The sequence below is a fragment of the Suillus paluster genome, assembly GCF_016628075.1.
Source record: "Suillus paluster strain FC165 chromosome Unknown EDB91scaffold_100, whole genome shotgun sequence".
Taxonomy (NCBI): domain Eukaryota; kingdom Fungi; phylum Basidiomycota; class Agaricomycetes; order Boletales; family Suillaceae; genus Suillus; species Suillus paluster.
The window spans coordinates 73,815-94,003 of record NW_024537660.1 but is presented as its reverse complement, the minus strand read 5'-3'; the positions used below and the strand labels follow the sequence as shown (position 1 = coordinate 94,003).

Sequence of the window (20,189 nt, the reverse complement as noted above, 5' to 3'; positions counted from 1 at the left end):
TGTATCCCACTCCCGTATGGTCGGATCCTGACTATTTCCCCCTGAGAGAAGGCGTGCGCGCGTCCATGCGAGTGAGTAGTTGCCTGATGTGTGTCCCTTGAAGTTTGTGACGCGTTGCCTCGTGCCTGAATTATAAATTTCGATATTGTTGGCTGTCGCAATGGCAAGATGTTTGCCAGACGGAGAATACCGAATGCAGAAGACAATACCATCACACTGGATTGGATCTCCTTGCATTTGCCATGTTTTTGTGTTCCACAATTTCATCGTCTGGTCTGCTGAACCGGTGACCAGCAGTGTTCCATCGGGAGAAAAGTCCAGCCCATTGATCCAACTGGGGTGGGCTTTGATGGGTTGGGTGAAAGGTTCCCCAGTATCTCCGTGCCAGATCATGAACTCTCCAGCGCTATCACCACTTGCTATGATCTGCCCATCTCGTGATACCGCCAATCTCCACACCACATTGTGATGCCCCGCCATCTTCTTCAACACTGTGCCTGTCTTCAAGTCCCACAGACAAAGTGTTGTGTCCCATGAGCCTGTAATCATACGTCGTCTATCGGGGAGAACCGCAACTGCGCCTATGTTTCCAGTATGATCTTTAAAAACTCGATGGGGTATGATGCTTGTAATGGGCTGAGACATTTTACTGGTGGTTGATGGTTGACACGGTCGAGGTGGACTTGGGGCGGAGGGATTATGGACGTCTTGCTGCTGCAGAGGTGGGTGTATCCAAGCTGCTTCACACTGTATTAACCCGGAAATGCCTCGTGTTTCCATAGACGCCCAGGGCATAAGGGTTTGTCTCCATTAAGGCCCAAGCAAGAACTCTGCTTATCATACAAGTCTTCCTGGACGGTATCATGCTCCTGTGACTCTGACCGATCCAACGTGCATCTCCACAACTTCCAACATTGCATTCAATCGTGCAATTGGTACCTCCCGGCTCTCGAATCAGTACAACACGGCATATTAGTGTTGTGAAGGCCATCTACCCTGGACGACTGCATGGATCGTGTCTTGTATGGGTTCTTTTCCTACATCGCGACCCTCACTCAAGGAAATGTAGATGCGATCCTTCTCCTTTGTCTTATGTGCGGACTTCTGCTTCGTGTTGCACTAGATTAGAATCTTACAGAAGATTGTCGAATAATTTACGACGAGTCCCATCACATGCGTTGACAACGTTCGAGGGTTCAGTGCAACTCCAGATCTCAGGGACACACTGAAGTGCTATTATGCTATTGCCTGCATCCACTATCCGTTGTCGTTCCAAGCGACATGTGAGGTCCTAGAAGGTTGGTACTTAATGTACAAGGGCGGCAGTCAAGAAGATCAAGATAGTCATGAAGCTAGATATACGGGCCGATTAAGAAGTATATTAGAAACACTATATACATCACGGAGAGCATAAAGGCGAGTGCAAACGGCAGCATGAAGGCATAGAGTATGTGAGCGAGGACATGCACGCATAACCATCAGTGGAAAGAAATTGTCAACAGATGCTCACCACCCAAATGAAAGCTCCCTCTCGTTTTGGATATATCGACCCAGCGCACCACGCAAAAATAATAAAAAAAGCGCCGTGAAGATGTTCCCGTTGATGGAGAGCCGCGCTGGTTGCGCTACCTTCGGGTGTAGGTCCTAGTATCAAGAACACGTCGAGGATACCAGACTCTGGTATCCAGTGTCTCCACGCCTTCCTTGGGTGTATGTGCGATCTCGATCTAAGTTTCCGAAGCGAGCGCGTTAGATACTGTGACTGTAGACTGAGCGGAGTGCGTGCATGAGTGGGATAGAGCAGTAGAGGGAGTCGGGAGAGTCTGAGAGGTATTCGAAGACGTCTGCGTTGTAGAGACGGAAGGGGCTTGTGTATTGGGAATTTAAGCCTGTTGTGCTTGGAAGGGAGAGGTTTGTGGCGTGTTGGGGGATGCCGTAGATGTGGGCATATTTGGGGAAGGTGATGGAGAGGGATTCGGAGCCCGGATGTGTGTTAGGTCGGTCCATGAGGAGAAAATCTCATCCCACCAGATTTAGTATTGCCCTCGAATCACGCTGCAGGATTGACTTGAAGGATGTTTTGTCCCTCGTCTTCGGTGTTTCTTTAGGCTCCTCTTTGATTTTGAGATGCTCCATGTGCAGCAGCCCACGGCCATTCAACACGACTTGTTCCTTTTCGCATTGGAAGAGCGTGATCTTGAGAGGGTTGAAATCGACGGTGAGCTCAATGTCCTTCTTCAGTCCGTAAACAACTTTGACATTCTTCTTTCCCACCTTCCAGAGTACATCTCAATTCAGCAAAGGTTATCCGATGAGCACCCATTCTTCAGCGTCGTCATAGTGTTTATGGGGTCTGTCAACTTCGTCCATGCGTATGCGTACGACACCGTCCTCGTAGATGATGACATCGAGGGTGAATTAATTTGACGGAGGGATGTATCGATGACTTGATTTCTGTGGTAAAACCTAGTTGACGGGGACTCGGTGAAAGCCACGAGGGAGATTCAATGGAGTAGGGAGAGTGCCATGAAGATGGTGATTCTTGCGCTCATGCAGCGAGGGCGCGTCCTCTACATGATTGGGAACAGGTTGTAAAGTCGGATGCTTTGAATGCGAGGCCTGGCTGCAGGAGGAGAAACCTGGGGAACATATTTCTTAGTCCACGAAGTTGGAAATGCGAGCATGGGTATCTAATGAGTGAGAAATACTTATGTATGGCAGGCGAGCTTGAAGAAAGTTGTTTGGCAACAACTTTGAATCCAAACAACCACCTAATAGGCTTAGTCACTGTTCAATTGATGGCTCAAGTTGGCGTTGACGAGTAAACGGCAGTGTAATTACTGATACTCGACTAGCTAGTGTTTCCTCATACCGTTCTGAAAAAAGGAAAAGGAAAATTCTGTCATCTGATTCAACATTCAGTAGGCGATTCACGGACGTTTGCACTTCGTCTGCTGGGGACTAGGCTGTATCAATGCTGAACGTTGAACATCGATCCCGTTTGAATTATTGAAATGGTGCGTTTGCGTAGATTCGAGCCGGAGAGAATAGGATAAAGGACAACCCACACAATAATAGTTGCTATTTGAGTCATCAGGGATGCCATGGACATGTAAATCGGCGTTCAAGTCGTGATGGCTGAATGTGGTATTGGTTCGTGTACTACTGGTAACTGCTCGTACTAGGCAAAACGATGAGGAGGGGTAAATTTGCGATGGCGAGAGCGTCGAGCGAATGTGGGGTTGTAGGCACTGTCAGGGGGAAGATGAAAGGGCCTCAATGGCGTAAAACAGCCTGAGAAGTACTGGTTCGTGATAAAATGAACAGTACGTCTTCAAAGTACGTCTGCTTTGAAGGAAATTTGATAGTATCTGTGTATCGCCAAGGTACAAATAAACCTGCTCAGAGATCCCCGGTATTGAAAAAATGTACGACTACAATATTTCGAGGGTCCTGACGTCCATCATGTCGTTGACAGAAGCCCCATCTTTGACCTGTGCAATAATATCGTGATCCGAAGCGATCTTCTTGTATTCTCCGCTGCACTAGTAAGAATGCGGTGAACGATTGCCCAAGGCGAACTATCAATCGCAAGGCTCACGAGTGAGATTCCGAATCATCCAGCTCTCCTTCTACAGGAGAAGTGGGGGGCGAGTCATCTAACGGAGACTCGGGATCGGACCAACTCCCCAAGTTTTCCTCATCATCTGCAAGGGTAGGCTGCTCTGGAAAGTCATAACAGAGCACACCATTGTGCCGGTGGTAGGAGGAGTTATACGTAGGTGACCGAGGAGCATTTAAAGCGCACGTTGGACTTCAAGTTGTCAATGAGATACCTCAGAATACTGGCGTTACGCACCTGCAAAAAGGTTGTCTGTGGCTTCGAGTCTGTCCCTCGCAATTTTGCTGATGATCCACTCAACATCGCAAAGAATGGCGCCGCGAAGTTTGTGTTCGTGGCGTGTCCCTGAGTCGGCGACGAGCATGACCTTGTAGAGTACAGGCTACGTCAAGTTTCAGGAAGTTGTCTGGCAAAAGCCTTAGATCCAGACAACCTCACGGCTTGGTCAGTGTTCTGGTTGGAGCAAGCAAAATCGCCTGATACCGGTCTGAACGTTGAACAAGGACGATGATATCTTCTGTCCAAATTCTGTCATCGGATCCGTGATTCCACAATTCTTGAGTCTGAGAGTTTGTGCTGTTTCACGAATCAAGGTTCCGTCAAATCCAAACTTTTCAGCTTTCAGGCTGGCGATCGGGTATACTGACGTGGCTTGCTCTCTTGTCTAAAGAACAACCTAATGGCGCAATATCAATTAATATTCACCTCAGCATTCTCCACACCGAAGTAACTCCTCCTTGGCAAAAGCTTTGACTCCTTGAATTCGAAGTCGGCGGTGACAAGTCAAGTCGCAATGAAATTACTTACACTCGAGTAAAAGACCCACGCAATTGTCGTTGCTACTTGAGTGATCAGGGAGGTCGTGGACATACCAGGCATAACGAAGAAGAGGTGTAAATTGGTGAAGACGAGGTGTCGAGCAAATGCGGGATTGTGGGGGAAGCCGAAATGATATCAATGGTGTAGGACAGAAGCACTAGTGCTGCATGAAATGAATAGTAGGTCTCCAACGTACATCTGCTTTGAAGGAATCATGGAGTATCTGCGGATGCATGTATATCGCCAAGGAACAAACGCAAACTGCGTTGAAAAAACACACAGCTAAAAGATCTCTATAATCCTGACGTCCATCATGTTGTGAATAGTAGAAGCCACGTCTTTGACTTGGGCAACGATATCATGATCCGACACGATCCTCTTGTATTCTCCGCCGCGCTAGCAATAATGCGCTGAACGGCTGCCCAAGGCGAACGATCAATATTCAACCTCAACGCTCGTGAGGGAGAGTCTGAGTCACCCATCTTCTGTTCTACAGGAGAACCGCCAGGCGACTCGTCTAACGGAGACTCAGGCGCGGACGAATAATTAGAATCCGCGCTCTGCGTATCGTCTCCAGAGTCGGGCAGTTCCGCAAAGTCAGGTAGCTCGAGGAGGCGACGGTCCCATGGACAGACAGGTAAGAATGTCTGCAGAGGGGGCTTTTCAGGCGTGAACTGATTCAGCGTCTCTTTTGTGGCGAGTAGCAGGTCGTGAAGTCCGTTTGCCTTGACTCCATACGTGAAATGAGTCCCTTGGGCTCGGCCAATATTCCGTATGACTTCCGTGACACGGAATGCGATGCAAGGCAGATGCAGTCTACAGGCCGCGAAGCGAGGAACGTTCATGTTGTCAAGCTGGTCATACAATTTTGAAGCTAACTCCACAGCCACGGTATTTCGCAGCGAAGAAACCAATGTCTGGATCTCGTCTTGAGACAAAGATGGTAGGGTGCATGGCGGAGCTGCGTGTGAGGAAATGCTGGCTGGAAGACAACTATTGAACTGGGATGGCTGTCCGACCTAATTGAGGGCAGTAATGTCGTCCCGACTGAGCCACGATCTCCTGCAGGAGCCGCCCGAGCGCAATTTGCTCATTCTCACCATAAAAGATAGGAAGTTGGACGCCGAAGATGCCAAACAATGAGTATGCGATATCTTCGGGCATAGTGGTGACACGCATAGAAGCCAAGTTTCTCGCGGGCGGCAGCATCTCCGTTGGCAATATAGGGCACACTGTATTCTTGCGTGAAATCTGAGTGAAGTGCGGGATGAGGATTGTAACCGTCGCGACATTACAGACTCCAGACTTACCATTAGACCAGTCGAGGCAGCTAGCCTTTGTATTTTCGTCACTCGCATCCATCATGTATCGATACGATTCCACAGCTTCCTTATGTCTACCTGCCTGACGGAGTGCATCACACCGTTTCTGGTGTATATTTTGCCACAAGGACTTCAGGTCCCATTCGAAGAGCTGTACAAAGCACGGAGTTCGATGTGAAAGCACATTCGGATGAATGAGATCAACATACCACTACTAAGTCTTTGTACATAGAATCGATAGCGGCTGTAGATGAGAAAGTGGAGGAGTTGACAGCAGCAGTAAAATGTTCAGCAGCTTCAAGAATGAAAGGGATAGAGGTGATGGAGCTGTTGAAGACACCGATGCGTCAAAGGATTTGACAGGCGAACTCTGTCATATAGCCGTAAATACGATAAAAAGTATCCATGCAAAATGAAACGTACCTTTGGACTGAACTGCCGTTCTTGGATACCCGTTCGCTTCTTAAGAAACGGCAGACCCTTCACCTTCAAGCGCAACCGATTGAGTGGGCTAGGAGCTGATCGAAGGATTTGTTCTTCAGTGAGGGAAACGTTGCCGAAAGCAGTGAGGGCGTGCTCGTCGTCTTCTGAGTCTGTGATACGGGCGGTAGCATCTGACTCTATGCAAACACCTGCAAAAGATGAGAGGCCAGGGGGAAGATTAAGGCCCACGTGTGGAGGTGTGGTAGATTTAGGCTATATTACTTGTCAGTAAAGAAGACAGAGGGGAAGAGGAAGGTTAACGTTCAGCATTAAGTTGACAGACAGATTAGCAGCGGGGAGGATCATCATCTGCAAGTTCTGCATATTTAAGTGTACTGGGCATGTCGAGGTGTGTACCTGACTGGACACGGAAAAAACAACATTAAAATCGTACCCTCTGCAAATCCAGCAGCATCCCTGTCAATGGTTTGTTTCTATCAAAGCAAAATCTCGAGCTTGAGTAGCTCAGCAAATATTGAAGCGAAGTAACACAAATACATAACGCGTAAACAAGCATCAACACGCATGTTAATATGATGCGCCCAACTGCGTGCTTTGCCCAGTTCTTCAAGTAGGACCCCGAGTTCTTGTGGCTGACGGCAAAATTTTCGACAGGTAAATTCGAAGAAGCTCCCGAGCCAATCCACGACGGTCCCCACCGATGACGAGGCATTGATTCCTTAGCTCGCTGATGCGTAGATGGATTTTTGATGCTCTTCAAACATATTCCCTGTACCCTGCGACTCGTGCAAACTTGGGACTTCACTTTTGTTCTCTACATACCCTGGAAGACGTACCTCTCAACGTCTCCGATGACGTTTCATGCCTCGATGCTCATTCTTCCTCTTCCAATGCAGAACCGACGCCATATTCCATATGCACAGACCGCCTACGCATTGTGCGGCAATACGATACCGTCATCGCACGCATCATCGAGCAACACTAGGTCGCATATCCAAACTACTCAATAACGGTGTAGTGGGAGAAAGCGTTTCTCGACTCAGGCTCTCGTGAAGTGCTGCAGGGGGAAAACCACGAGAAAGTATCGGTCAGCGGACACGTCGGGGATGCCGATGGTAATAAAACAAGCGCTGTCCTCCGTCAACAACAATGGTAACTTGTATTCATTGCAGCGCTTTTATTTTTATTTTGTGTGGTGCGCCGGGTCGATATGTCAAATGGGAGGGAGGTTGTGTTTGGGTGGTGAGCATTTTTTGGCAACTTTTCCATTGTATGCGTCTGCCCTCCCTCATGTACTCTATGCCTTTTCGCTGCCATTGGTGTATGCTTTTATGCTCTCTGTGATGTACCTATCTTCTCCACTCCTTAATCGGCCCGTATGTCTCGCCGCCCTTGTACATTATTCTGGTACTTAACACTGTCAAAATGACATCCGTCTGGACATCCATCACTAGATTGAGGCAATAACAGAATACGTATTCTGCATTCCGACTTCCAAGAACCGGTCCCACTTCCCTACCATCATGGTAAATCATCGTGCCTACAGTATCCCCAAATCTAGGGTTATTTACGAGATCGGACTATGTCAACTACTTTCCGACGAAAGGGAATTAAACAATCATGAGACAGAAAGTGATGTCGCAGATGGTCGAGTGTTGTTAACACATGCGATGGGGGCCCGTCGTAAATCAGTAGACATTCTTCTCTGGTGCAACATAAAGCAGAAATCTGCGCATAAGACAAGGCAGGAGTATCACGTCGACATTTTGGAAAATGACCCATACAAGACTATTATTCATGTGGCCATCCAAGACAGCACTGATGGTGTAAGCAAGCATATCATCAATCGATTCGAGAGCCCAGAAGTACCAATTGTACCATCAAAATTGAATGTGATGGGACTGCGTTTTGGGAAGTGTGGAGATATACGTCCGACCGATGTGCCACAAGGTGTTATATCGGTGTGATACGGTCGAGGAAGACATGAAATTCCTTAATGGAGGCAAACTGTGGGCGTCTATGGAAACACGAGGCAAGTCAATACAGTGAAGCAGCATAAAACGTTTAACGCATCGTACACCGACCTCTCCAACAGCAAGAAACCGAGAAACCCTCCACCCAAGTCCATCCTCGACCGTGTTCACCTCCATCAACCTCCAGTAAAATGTCGAAGCTCATTCTAAACACCAAACCCCTTCGAGTTTTTAAAGATCATACCGATCACATATGGGCTGCATTAGTTTTCCCTGATAGATGGCGTATGGTCACAGACTCGGAAGACAAGACACTTCGTATGTGGGACTTGAGGACAGGTGTTGTATTGAAGAAGATGGAGGGACATCGCAATAGGGTGCGGGGATTGGCGGTATCACGAGATGGGAAAATCATAGCAAGCGGTGATCAGAGCGGAGAGCTCATCGCCTGGCATGGAGAAACTGGGGAGCCACTCACCCAACCCATCAAAGCCCACTCCGATTGGATCCTCGGGTTGGACTTTTCTCCCGATGGTACAGTGCTACTCACTGGTTCAGCAGATGGAGCGACAAAGCTGTGGAGCACGGAAACATGGCAGGAACATCCAATCCAGTGTGGTTGGACGAACTGCGTTCGGTATTCGCCAACTGGCGAACTTTTTGCCATCGCGACAAACATCAGCATCGAAATTTATCGTTCAGGACACGAGGGAACGCGTTGCAAACTTCAAGGGTCACAATGGACAAAACTTCTCACTTGTATGGACGCCCGATGGCAAACACATTCTTTCAGGGGGCGATAGTTATGATCCCTCTATACGACAGTGGGATGCATCCACTTGGAAGCAGGTCGGTGATCCCTGGACGGGCCACACTAATTATATCCGCGCCATTGCCATTCATCCTGCGGGCACCCACATCGCTTCCGCATCTGATGACAACCATGTCCGTCTCTGGCAGCTCTCGGATCGACAAACCATCGCCATCTTCCAGCACTCGTCCCGCACATACTGTGTCACTTTCTCTACGGACGGCAAGCACATCCTCAGCGGAGGTTCTGATAACATCATCTCAGAGTGGAAAGCACCCAAAAGTGTAAATTCTGAGGCATGTTTCCATCCTTGACTCTGATAGCGCAATTCGAGCATGCTTCATATCACAGATGATCCTCTCCGTCAACGAAACCGCCCGCGATGCATGCATCGCCGGGGACTTATCTACTGCTGCAGAGGCATTCACTCAAGAGATCGACGCCGATGTAAATGCCTACACCTCGTATGCCAATCAGTTCATTTGTCATGGCACGAAAACATAACTGGGACGAGGCGCTTGATGATGCAAACAAAGTGAGATATACTGACCCATCATCGCTCCCTTACTGAAAGGCTGACTTCCACTGTGACACAGTCCGTCGCCATTCAGCCTTCTTTGACAGGTTACATCTCAAAGGGCATCGCCCTGTGTGGAAAAGGTCAGGTCCGGGACGCGAGGACAGCTTTTGACATCGCATTCATGTTCACGAACGAAGATTCAAAGACCATTCATTTCCTTCTTTTGGTTAAGGCACGTAATCTTTTCCCCACTGGCATAATTCCTATTTCATTTTGGATTTCAGGCTATCGCGCTTTTTGCTGCAGATCAACAGGAGGAAGCAATGCTGCTCGTCAAGGCGCTAGCTGCAGCTTGTCCAAACAATGATGCTCTTGGGTGTCGTGTCGTAGAAGTGAGTTTACTAATCAAGCCCAAGCTCCAGGTTCCGTGCATTGATACTGATTCATCTGAACTTCGCACGTCAGACATATCTATGTGTTCAGCTCGGAGATAATGCCTTGAATGGCGCGCGGCACGACGAAGGCTGCTGAACACTTTACTGCTGCTGTCAACTCCGCCACTTTCTCATCTACAGCCGATATTGGTTCTATGTACAAAGACTTAGTAGTGGTATGTTGATCTCATTCATCCGAATGTGCTTTCACATCGAACTCCGTGCTTTGTACAGCTCTTCGGATGGGACCTGAAGTCATTGTGGCAAAATATACACCAGAAACGGTGTGATGCACTCCGTCAGGCAGGTAGACATAAGGAAGCTGTGGAATCGTATCGACACATGATGGATGCGAGTGACAAAAATACAAAGGCTAGCTGCCTCGACTGGTCTTATGGTAAGTCTGGAGTCTGTAATGTCGCGACGGTTACAATCCTCATCCGCACTTCACTCAGATTTCACGCAAGAATACAGTGTGCCCTATATTGCCAACGGAGATGCTGCCTTCGCTGCAGGCGATTACGACAAGGCTATTGAATTATACACTGTGGCAATTAACCTCAATTTTGCAAGCGACACTATATTCGCAAACCGCAGTAAGGCTAGGTCAGAGAAGATGCTATGGGAGGATGCACTTTTTGATGCGCAAAAGGTATGGTGACATCTGCTTTCATGGTAGCCGATGCTCACTTTGGCAATACATAGGTCGTTGAACTCAAACCTTCATCTCATGTAGGATATCAGGTGAAGCATGCAGCGCTTTACGGCGCACAATGCTATGATGAAGCTATTGCGGCCTTCAAATGATACTCGCCAAATTGGATAGCGCTCATGACACGGAAATACGAAGTAAGCTCTAAGTGACACGTGTGTTCGGATACTCAATTATTTCCTTAGCTCTGCGCAAGAAATATGTCAGTCCCTCCGAAGGAGAAGATGTCATTCGAAAGGTCATCGACATTCAACTTGGTACCGCTCCGCTCCGCCACCGGACTCTTATGTGACCGAGAAGCGCAGATAAGCGCCTTCAAAAAGAGCATAGAGTACAATGAACTTCTCTTGTCAATTATGAAGCGAGCGGATCTCCGAGCGGAACGCATCGAAGAGGCAGTGGCGACATACTTTAGTTGTGTCATGCTGTCACATCGGTGGGAAGGGAAGGAGCCGTTGCTGCACGACGTCAAGGACAAGGACATCTACGAGTTGCAGGCGGCTGGCGGTCTCGTGAAGTTGAAGTTATTCTGCGATATTGTTCGTAGTAAGACGAATTGCCAGTGGGCGTGGGTTGATTTGTGCTGCATCGACCAGACGAACAATGTCGAGCTCCAGACATCACTCGACTCGATGTTCACCTGGTATCATAATTCAGCGCTCACTATTGTCTACCTGTCAGATGTTCCACCTTTGTCCCAGCCTGGCGCATTGGCGAATAGCGCCTGGAACACCCGAGGATGAACCGTCCCGGAATTCTTGGCTCCCCAAACCATTCTCTTCTACCAACAGGACTGAACTCTATATCTCAACGACGAGTCCCTCAATCACAAGAAGTCTTCCGAAATCATGAATGAGTTGCAGGATGCGACGGGCATAGCTGCTCGGGCTCTCTCAGACTTCAAACCGGAGACGATCGGAGATGCCCGGGAGAAACTCCAATGGGCATCTAAGCGTGTCACCACTAGGCCGGAAGACATTGCGTACTCATTGTTTGGTATCTTCGGCATTCGGCTTCCCATCCATTATGGCGAGAATAAGCAAAATGCGCTCGGGCGGCTCCTGCAGGAGATCGTGGCTCGGTCCGGCGACATTACTGCCCTCGACTGGGTCGGACAACCATCCACGTTCAACAGCTGTCTTCCTGCAGATATTTCCTCATACACAGCTCCACCATTCAATCAACCCTCTTTGTCCGAAGACGAGATTCAGACAGCAGTCTCTTCGCTGCGAAATACCGTGGTTGTGGAGTTGGCGTCGGACCTTTATAACCAGCTTGACAATATGAGCGCTCCTCGCTTTGCGAACTGCAGACTGCATCTACCTTGCATTGCATTCCGTCTTACAGAAGTCAGACGGACGTATGGTCCAGCCCACGAGACTCATTTCACATATGGAGTCAAGGCAGACGGGCTTCGCGACCTGCTGGTCACTACTGAAGAGACACTGACTCAGTTTTCGCGGGCAAGGCCCGCTAGACACGCATTCTTCCTTGTCCGTCCCTGGGACCGCCGAATCCTCGATGAGTATGACTTCGCAGAACAGGCAGACTCGGATGCGGAAAGCTTGGGGGATTGGTCTGAGCCTGGGTCTCCTATAGAAGAAGAGCTAGATGATTCGGAATCTCACTCGCGAGCCTTGCGATTGATGGTTCGCCTTGGGCAGCCGTTCGGCGCATTTTTGCTAGCGCAGCAGCGAGGCGGAGAGTACAAGAGGATCGCTTCGGATCGCGATATTATTGCACAGGTGAAAGACATCGCCTCTGTCCACAACATGATGGCCAGAGTCAGGACCCTAGAAATATTGTAGCTGGATGTGTTTTTTTCAACGCAGTTCTCGTTTGTCACTTGACGATATACATCTATACAGACACTCCGGGATTCCTTCAAATCAGACGTATGTTGGAGACCTACTATTCATTTCATGCAGCATTGTGATCCACACCATTGATGCCCTCTCATCTTTCCCCACAACCCGCATTTGCTTGACACCTCGCCTTCACCAATTTACCCCTCTTCTTCGTTATGTATGGTACGAGCAGCAGACCGATACTATATTCAGTCATCACAACTTGAACGCCGATTAACATACATGCCTGATGATTCAAGTAACGACTACTCTGTTCGAATTACTGGCCTTACACGATGTCCAAGAGTCGAAGGACAGATAGGCTCGCAATGCAGGACGTGAGGTAACAAGGGAAGTCCTGAATGTCTGATGAGGTAAGGAGCTGGTACTCAGAGCTTGATTCTGGTTCAAGTCGTGGAAGTGAAGAAGCTTGGTGTGCCCTCTGAGGAGTCGACTCACATATATCGTCATGACAGTTTGATCGGCGAGTCCTATTCTGAAGCCCCTCTTTGCGTGGTATATATTTGGGCGTCTGATATTCCTTCGACTTCAAGACAGGTCACAGCAGTTCGCATTTCAGGAGTAGTTATTATCTTGGTATGCGCTCCTGCAGTATAGCTTATTGTGTGCGCAGTGTGTTCCGCACTATATACGCTGCGCTCATCGGTAGATCCTTGAATGCACAGCTAGAATTTGTAGAGGACGGGCTGCATGGAGGAGGTGGAAAAACCGAGTGTTCCAGAATGATCATGAAGAAGATATCGGGTATGCGAACACCGAACCGGCAGATGGAAGGAAAGGCTGAACGGCAGCATGAATGTGGCAATGAACAATTAGCACCGCCTCATGTTGCAGGCATGGACTCTTCCATATGAAAACTCGCCTATTATGCCAGCTTGCGAAAGACAAGCAGATCTACTAGTGAGTGCTGGCCAACCGTACACCCCCATAATTGATAACGAACTGCGCAGGAGCTAGATTGATACACCACACGCCCTACGGTAACGAGCCATGGCTTCCGCCGAATCTTCTGAAAAGCCGACCCTCGGTGAAGCTTCAACTTCGACAACAACACAATTCAAAAGACCAACTCCGAAGCACAAATTCGAGGGACACGAGAATGCTGTATGGAGTTTCGTCTTCTTGCACGACAACGTCCACATCGTGAGTGGTTCGTGGGACGGCACCATGCGCAAGTGGAACTGTGACACAGGATGTCTCGTCAGGAAACCATGGAGAGGGATGGGCGGAAGCATACGGGCACTGGCGCTTTCGCCGGACGGCAAGACGATTGCATGCGGAAGGGATGACGGAAGTATCCAGCGGTGGACCACCGATGGAGAGATGATCGAAAGTGTTTGGATGGGTCATAGCGACTGTGTGAGGTCACTTTCGTGGTCCCCCAGCGGAGACCATATTGCCAGCGGATCTGACGATGAAACAATCCTGATTCAAAAAAAAGAAAGTGGAAAATTCGACGTTGGCCCGATATCGATCAAGACGGAGCAGGAGTATGTTTGCGCCCTTGCATATTCACCTTCCGGGGATAAAATCGCATCAGGCGGGAGCGATAAAACAATTTGCATCTGGCATAGCAAGACTGGCAAGCTTGTTGTCGGTCACATCGGAGGCCTGGGATTGTGGGTGACGTCGGTGGCATGGTCGACCGACAGCACTAAACTCTACACCGCGTCAGACAAATTCGCACGTGTTTTCGACAGCGTCTCAGGAATGCTACTCCATCGCTTCGAGCACGACAATTCACTTTATTCCATCGCACTTTCACCCAACAACAATGTTCTGGCATGTGTGGGCGTCCAGGGTATAACTCGATTATGGGACACAGAGTCCCATCAGCCACTCGGTCAGCCATTTTGCCAGGATCACGAAACTCTTTGCTGTGTTTCATTCTCTCGAGACGGGAGATATGTAGCATATGGCGGAGACGACAGGAAACTCATTCTCTGGATGGTCAAAGACATAGTGCCGGTCCTTGCAGCATCCATAATTCAACAAGGTGATAGAGAAGCTACAAAGCAGGAAACTCGGCCCGAGTCCCCATCGTCGTCGTGCCTTGACGTCAGTACTTTCAACTTGACTGCCTGTCTTTCCTTGCTCACAGGACTGCCACAGGCTGATGCTACGAACCCATCGGGGGGTAATGGCGTTACCGAGGAGGTGTGCGATGATCCATACAACAACTTTTTCCAGGTAAAACACTTGTTTTCTCCTACGATGGGTACTAGACCTGATGAAAAGTACTCGAAGTCTTCCCAAGCATCTCTTCCTTCAGTATCACCTGGTTTCCCTAATCGTTCTGACTTGTCCCCGGTCCGCCGCTTCTGGAATACCATCTCTCGACACCGTCCATCAGCAAACGAGTCCACTCCAGAAGCGTGCCCAAAACACAGTTTCTTCGCACGTCGTGCTCACTCAAACCCGCCCACAACCACCACACCCAACCAACCGACGCCAGAGGGGAGGGTTCGAGCAGGAGAAGAAGACAAAGAAAACGACCAGAATGTTGATGTGAGTCCTTTCTCAGTTCTTTGGCACTATCTCCTCAACACGATGGACTGTCAGTGTTCCACAAATACTTCACTCGGTACCAAGGACAAAGGGAAACAACGCGACAAATCTCCTGCCGATTCGCACACCCCACTACCTGATGACCCCACTCCCCCCCTCCCTGAGCTCGACAACGAAGGAAATCATAATATCTGGAAACGGCTGATGCGAACTCGGGGGAAGGATCATGCCTCCGCCGGGATGGCTCCAGCAATGAAACGTCCTGAGGTCGTTGAAGTATATGCCGTGCGCGGATTTCAGGTAAGCTTTAATTTCATGTTGTTGACACTCGTTCTTACTAGGGACGAACACAACAGGGGTATGTTGCATTGACGCACAAAAAGAAGTCAAAGTTACCTGTGGCAATGTGTAGCATGCCTATCACCGCAAGTGGTTCGTCACAGACGGTTCCATCTGCACAAGGTGACTCTGCACAGGCAGGTGCATCGTTGCAACTAGCATCTGGACAGCCAGGGCCATCACCACAAGCTACGGTTGCAAACAGTACTCAATATTTGCAAGTTGGCGGAGGTCCCGTGTCCCCATCGCACTTCGTCACCACCTACCATACCAGACATGACTCAGATTCACGCTCAAGCATCGAAGGCACCTGCAACAGGTTCCTTGATAAGATTTGTTTCCCCTGTGGACACTTTCAAAATGTAGGTTTGACACGCTTTCTTCATGGTCTTTTCTGGTTAACTTTGTCTCTTGATTGTCCCTCCGACAAATGATTCATCACGTCATTCATGTTCTCATATGTTCAGCTTTATCAGTTCATTTGTACTGGTGTTGTCGATATCTATGTAGAGCATTACACGCAGCCTTCTATGCTGTACTGCAAGCAGCATCTACCATTAAACTGTCATTTGGCGGCTGTTTTGAACATTCTCGCCCATCCTGATATCTGGCAATCCCCTTGATATGTCACAAAACCCTTTCGATGCGAAGTCAATGTGCAACACCGTAATTCAATGGTACTTGGGTGAGAATACACGATTATTTAACATACTCGATGAAGTCGGAATGCGATAGGCTATACTTTTGCAAGGCATTCTTCAATCAGGTGAACGCAGACGCCGCAAGAGTCTTCCGACTCGGCTTAATTTCGACATTATGTTGCAATCCCTTCACTGAGCCTCGGGCCGAGGTCTGCAAGTCGTTCTATACATCACCCTCGAACTGGACGTTTCCTCACGCTTTTCTCGCATCTTCAATCTCCCTCATTGTTTTAACAATAGACATTCCTACATGCAGGCACGATACGTCTGACCCATTTTCATTGTTTTGACCGTAGATACCGTTGGCCTTATTTTCCCTAGCTAGGCAGACCTTAAGACAGTCACTTCCTTCTCTACTAAGTGTTGGCTGTGCACACCTAATTTTTGCTGCTGTTCACTTTATTTTTGCTTGCTCTGATTGTTGACAATATTACATTCCGTTTCTGCAGCAGATTGGATTCTGCTATCGAAAATCAGTAAATGGGCAAATTTATTATATGCAGCCGTGCGACGTCTTGAATATTTGAATGCACCCAAAACAACTCGATGATTAATTCAGGGGCTCCAAAAAACTTGCCAACGCCCAGCCAACCTCTCCTCTCCCCCCATCAGCAAGCTCCCGTACAAGCAACAAACAATCCTCCCCATCATCCACATACAGCGGTAAATCCGGATGCGTGCTCGGATGTCCATACTCCCTAAGTACATCAAACGTATCTCCAGATCGCACCTCGAAGAACGGTATACCCCGATATGACATCCCCGAAGGTGGTATACATGTGTGTATCACAGCACACTGGTAGAGCGCGCACAGCCCTTGCAAGTCGGTGATGCGAACAGTGGGAGTTTGTGGTGAATGCAGACGTGGTGAATGCAGAGCGGAAGACACAGGTGGCACACCCTCGGCCCCCCTGCCAGGACCAGGGGTATGTTGTGGTGAAGTACGATAATGTTGTTGTCCATGTTGCACCACGTAGTGCTGTGAATTCACAGCACGCGGCTGCTGAATCTTCCTAGGGAAATTAATAACCGCCAAGGTCCCAAGTACGCCCAACACATCACCCCATCGTTCGCGCCAGACGCGTACCGTCTCGCCTCTGCTCCCTGGTCGGTCTACATGGCCCATAACGTCTCTTGATACACCTGCATCTTCAGCCCCTCCAAGGTCCTCCCCATCCACCAACGCATCCCACAACTCTCCCCACCGCTCGCCCACAACTTCCCAGAATGCTTCCATCACCCTTGCTAGGTCTAGCACCACCCCGTTGATGCCGCGTTCCAGGAGCCTCACATACACAGGCAACTCCAGCGCAAGCTGCCCACGCAGTGCGACATAGCTCTGGCTTGCCTGTAGCAGCACCTCAGGCGGACGATGCTTGCGCGTGATTGGGAGGTGCAGAAGATGTAGATGTAGCGGTTGCAGAGTATGCTGTGCGCTGAGGAGCTTAAGCGGTGCGACGGAGGTGCTTTTGAGAGATTGGAGGGAGGGGAGGATGTGTGTATGAAGTTCATGCTCAAGTTCTTGTGTGAGCTTGATGAGACCCGTACATAGTGCGAGGAATGCGTCGAAGGCTTCACTTTGATCAGTCCCTGTGAGGTCTGGTGTACTAGCGTGAGATGTTGAAGTGGGATTGGAGCTGGAACTGTTGAGCTCAGGGCTCACGGTGACGCCAATAACGCCTGCGAACGCCCATCCCCACTTGACGAGTGCACCGAATAGTGCATGCAGAGTCCGTGCGTATGCCACTGCATCCCGAGCGAGATGAGAGAGGGTAGTGATGTGCAACTTGAGCTTGCTTTCGAGGGCAGCGACGAGGGCCGCTTCAGCGTGTTCAGGGTCAGGCTCTATTTCTGGAAGGTAGATGGAGCCTTTCTTTGGAGTGCGCAGGAAACGCAAGCGTGAGATGGAGGCATTTACAACTCCCATCTTGGGGATGCTGATGGATCTACCTCCTCCAGCGCCATCTTTTGCATGTCCAGACCCAAGGACCTCCCTGATAATTTCTACTCGCCTTCGTCCCTTATTCACAAAGCGAGCTGCTTCCTCTGCTTTCTGCTTCGCCTCTCTCAGTTTCTCAAGCCCTTCAGCCCTCTCCTCTAGTTGCCCAAACACCTCCCTTGTGCCTCCGCTTTCTGCAGTCACGACGACGAGTGGCTCCGGGGTAGCATTGATCACAGCACTCAATAACAACCTGTACTTCATAAATCTCTGAACCGGTTTCATTAGTAAACTCGGTAAGTCCAATGCGTGCGTGTGTGCCTCGACTAGTTCTTTGCTCTCCTTGAGCCACCGGGAGAATTGGGGTTTCAGCTGCGGCGGGGCGCTGAGGGCATCGAGGTGCGCGAGTGCACGAGGGTGAGTGGTGATATAGGTCATGTAAGGGGGCGTGAGGAGGGGGATCTAGGCGAGGACATGTCAGGTCAGTGAACCTGCACCAAACGTGGTCTTCGAGATTCCATGAGACAAAGGGTTGGAAAAACTCACCACCTTCAGGAACACCTCGCCCAGTCCCTTGCCTCCTTCGGTCACTTTCTCGAGCTTGGACACGAGCATGTCAGATAGGGTAGCGAGGGTGGAAATGTTACGGAAGATAATGCGTATGTCGATGGTAGACAGTGGTGGATCACATGTCAGGCGTGGAGGTTGAATTGGACCCTTGGCGTTGGACGACTCATGTGGAAGATCTACGAAAAAGCGGTCAGTAGGCAAAGAGAAAGCCAACGGGAAGAGGGCTAGGGAGCCAGATGGATAAAAAGAACTCACCGGATGCCAAATTAATATACACATCCCTGATAAGTGCCAGATCACTCGCATAAGCACGTTCTGAAGTAAGAAGTTCGAGCAGAGCATGTCGGCGTTTAGTGAGGGCGGGGGTGGGTGTAGGGAGGGAAAATGATGCCATCGTCGGAGGTTCCTGTAGGCATTGCTGACGCTCCTCAACTTCCTGACTTTCCGTCGCCTCCTGATCCTCTGCCAGCTGGAGACGACTTTCAGTCCGTGGGCATGATGGAGAGGGCAGTATGGAGGGGGGTCACTAACGAAGTACTCTGTTTCACTTTCTGTGTCAAGGTCTTCTTCAGATTCATCAACAACACCCAGAACAGATTGGAGATCGGGGGTGGAGCCAAGAGCCTCAAGAGGTTGAGAAAGAGATGAAAAGCTAGGAGGACGGAGGACGGGAACCATATTTGACTCTGGCGCTAATTCAACAGTGAGGCCGCCTAGTAGTAGTAGGTGACGAGGTAATATTGTTGGTTCCGGTTCCGGTTCTAGGTGTGCTCTCTTGATTGTCAACGGTCTCCTTCGACTAGAGAAGGTCGAAGATGTGATCTTGGTGCAGAATAGGCGGTGTCGACTTTAAACAAAGCGACTACATCAATGAGGTGCGCTTAGGCGCCCGTACAGCATATTGTGGCGGTGACATGACCTACTAACAGAAGCTTTCTAACTACCCGCGCGAGACAAATTCCCCCAACCCTAGGAGGCTAGGACTCGACATCGCCTGTTTCGCCGTCAATATTAACTCAAGCACCTCGTTAGTGATGTCCTCACCGCCAGACCTGATGCTGCTTATACCGTTCCCGTCAGCGCTGATACCACCAATACAACTAATCCCGGCCGTACTCCTACACCTGAGTGACGCCACTTGTGTTACTACTTAGTAACGTGAGAACGTACGCTTTCACGTTACTAGTTAGAGGGAAAAGTCTATACTGCCTTCGGTGAGGGAGACGTCACCAAAAGCAGTGAGAATGTGCTCATCTTCTGAGTCTGTCACGGTGATACTGGTGGTGGCATCGGACTCGACGCAAACGTCTGCAGAAAGGTCAAGGGGGTGGTGGAGGCTCACGTGCGGTGCAATAGAGTTAGGCTAAACGAGTTGTTCAGCGGAGAGGATCGAGGGTCGATAAGTATTTCTCACCATTGATTGATTACTTTGGAGTAGGAATGCTCATCTGCCAGTGAATTCTGCGCATTTACACTGGGCATATTAAGCCTCCACAGGTGAACTGTGTACCTGTAAATACAATAGTCGTACCCTCTGTCAATCCAGCAGGCATCGCTCAGGTCAATTGCTTTGTTCACTGATCCAAAGCAAGCAAATTGAAACACGT

General features: G+C 49.4%; 4 protein-coding genes across 4 annotated transcripts; 2 read left to right on the top strand and 2 right to left on the bottom strand.

The window, feature by feature from the left end:
* Window positions 1-4,513: 4,513 nt before the first annotated feature.
* Window positions 4,514-5,346, bottom strand: EDB91DRAFT_1165512 (uncharacterized protein; the record flags this gene model as incomplete). Its single annotated transcript, XM_041319963.1, has 2 exons — window positions 4,884-5,346; window positions 4,514-4,839 (listed from the first exon to the last, which is right to left on the bottom strand). Coding segments are annotated over exons 1-2 (508 nt in total), but the record flags the coding sequence as incomplete, so codon positions are not given.
* Window positions 5,347-10,776: 5,430 nt separating this feature from the next.
* On the top strand, window positions 10,777-12,465 carry EDB91DRAFT_1086625 (uncharacterized protein; the record flags this gene model as incomplete). Its single annotated transcript, XM_041316074.1, has 3 exons — window positions 10,777-10,794; window positions 10,843-11,325; window positions 11,476-12,465. 3 exons carry the CDS (start codon window positions 10,777-10,779, stop codon window positions 12,463-12,465), a joined length of 1,491 nt encoding a protein of 496 aa, XP_041171556.1.
* Window positions 12,466-13,307: 842 nt separating this feature from the next.
* On the top strand, window positions 13,308-16,080 carry EDB91DRAFT_1165481 (WD40-repeat-containing domain protein). Its single transcript, XM_041319962.1, is given in 10 exon segments — window positions 13,308-13,425; window positions 13,476-14,583; window positions 14,638-14,715; window positions 14,773-15,033; window positions 15,088-15,333; window positions 15,390-15,730; window positions 15,742-15,744; window positions 15,771-15,774; window positions 15,787-15,788; window positions 15,840-16,080. 7 exon segments carry the CDS (start codon window positions 13,516-13,518, stop codon window positions 15,772-15,774), a joined length of 2,001 nt encoding a protein of 666 aa, XP_041171555.1. The 5' UTR covers window positions 13,308-13,425; window positions 13,476-13,515; the 3' UTR covers window positions 15,787-15,788; window positions 15,840-16,080.
* A 480-nt stretch (window positions 16,081-16,560) lies between these two features.
* EDB91DRAFT_54852 (Rho family DH domain-containing guanine nucleotide exchange factor) lies at window positions 16,561-19,419 on the bottom strand. The gene is made up of 3 exons (XM_041327674.1): window positions 18,838-19,419; window positions 18,559-18,758; window positions 16,561-18,474 (listed from the first exon to the last, which is right to left on the bottom strand). Exons 1-3 carry the CDS (start codon window positions 18,974-18,976, stop codon window positions 16,624-16,626), a joined length of 2,190 nt encoding a protein of 729 aa, XP_041171554.1. The 5' UTR covers window positions 18,977-19,419; the 3' UTR covers window positions 16,561-16,623.
* Window positions 19,420-20,189: the final 770 nt, after the last annotated feature.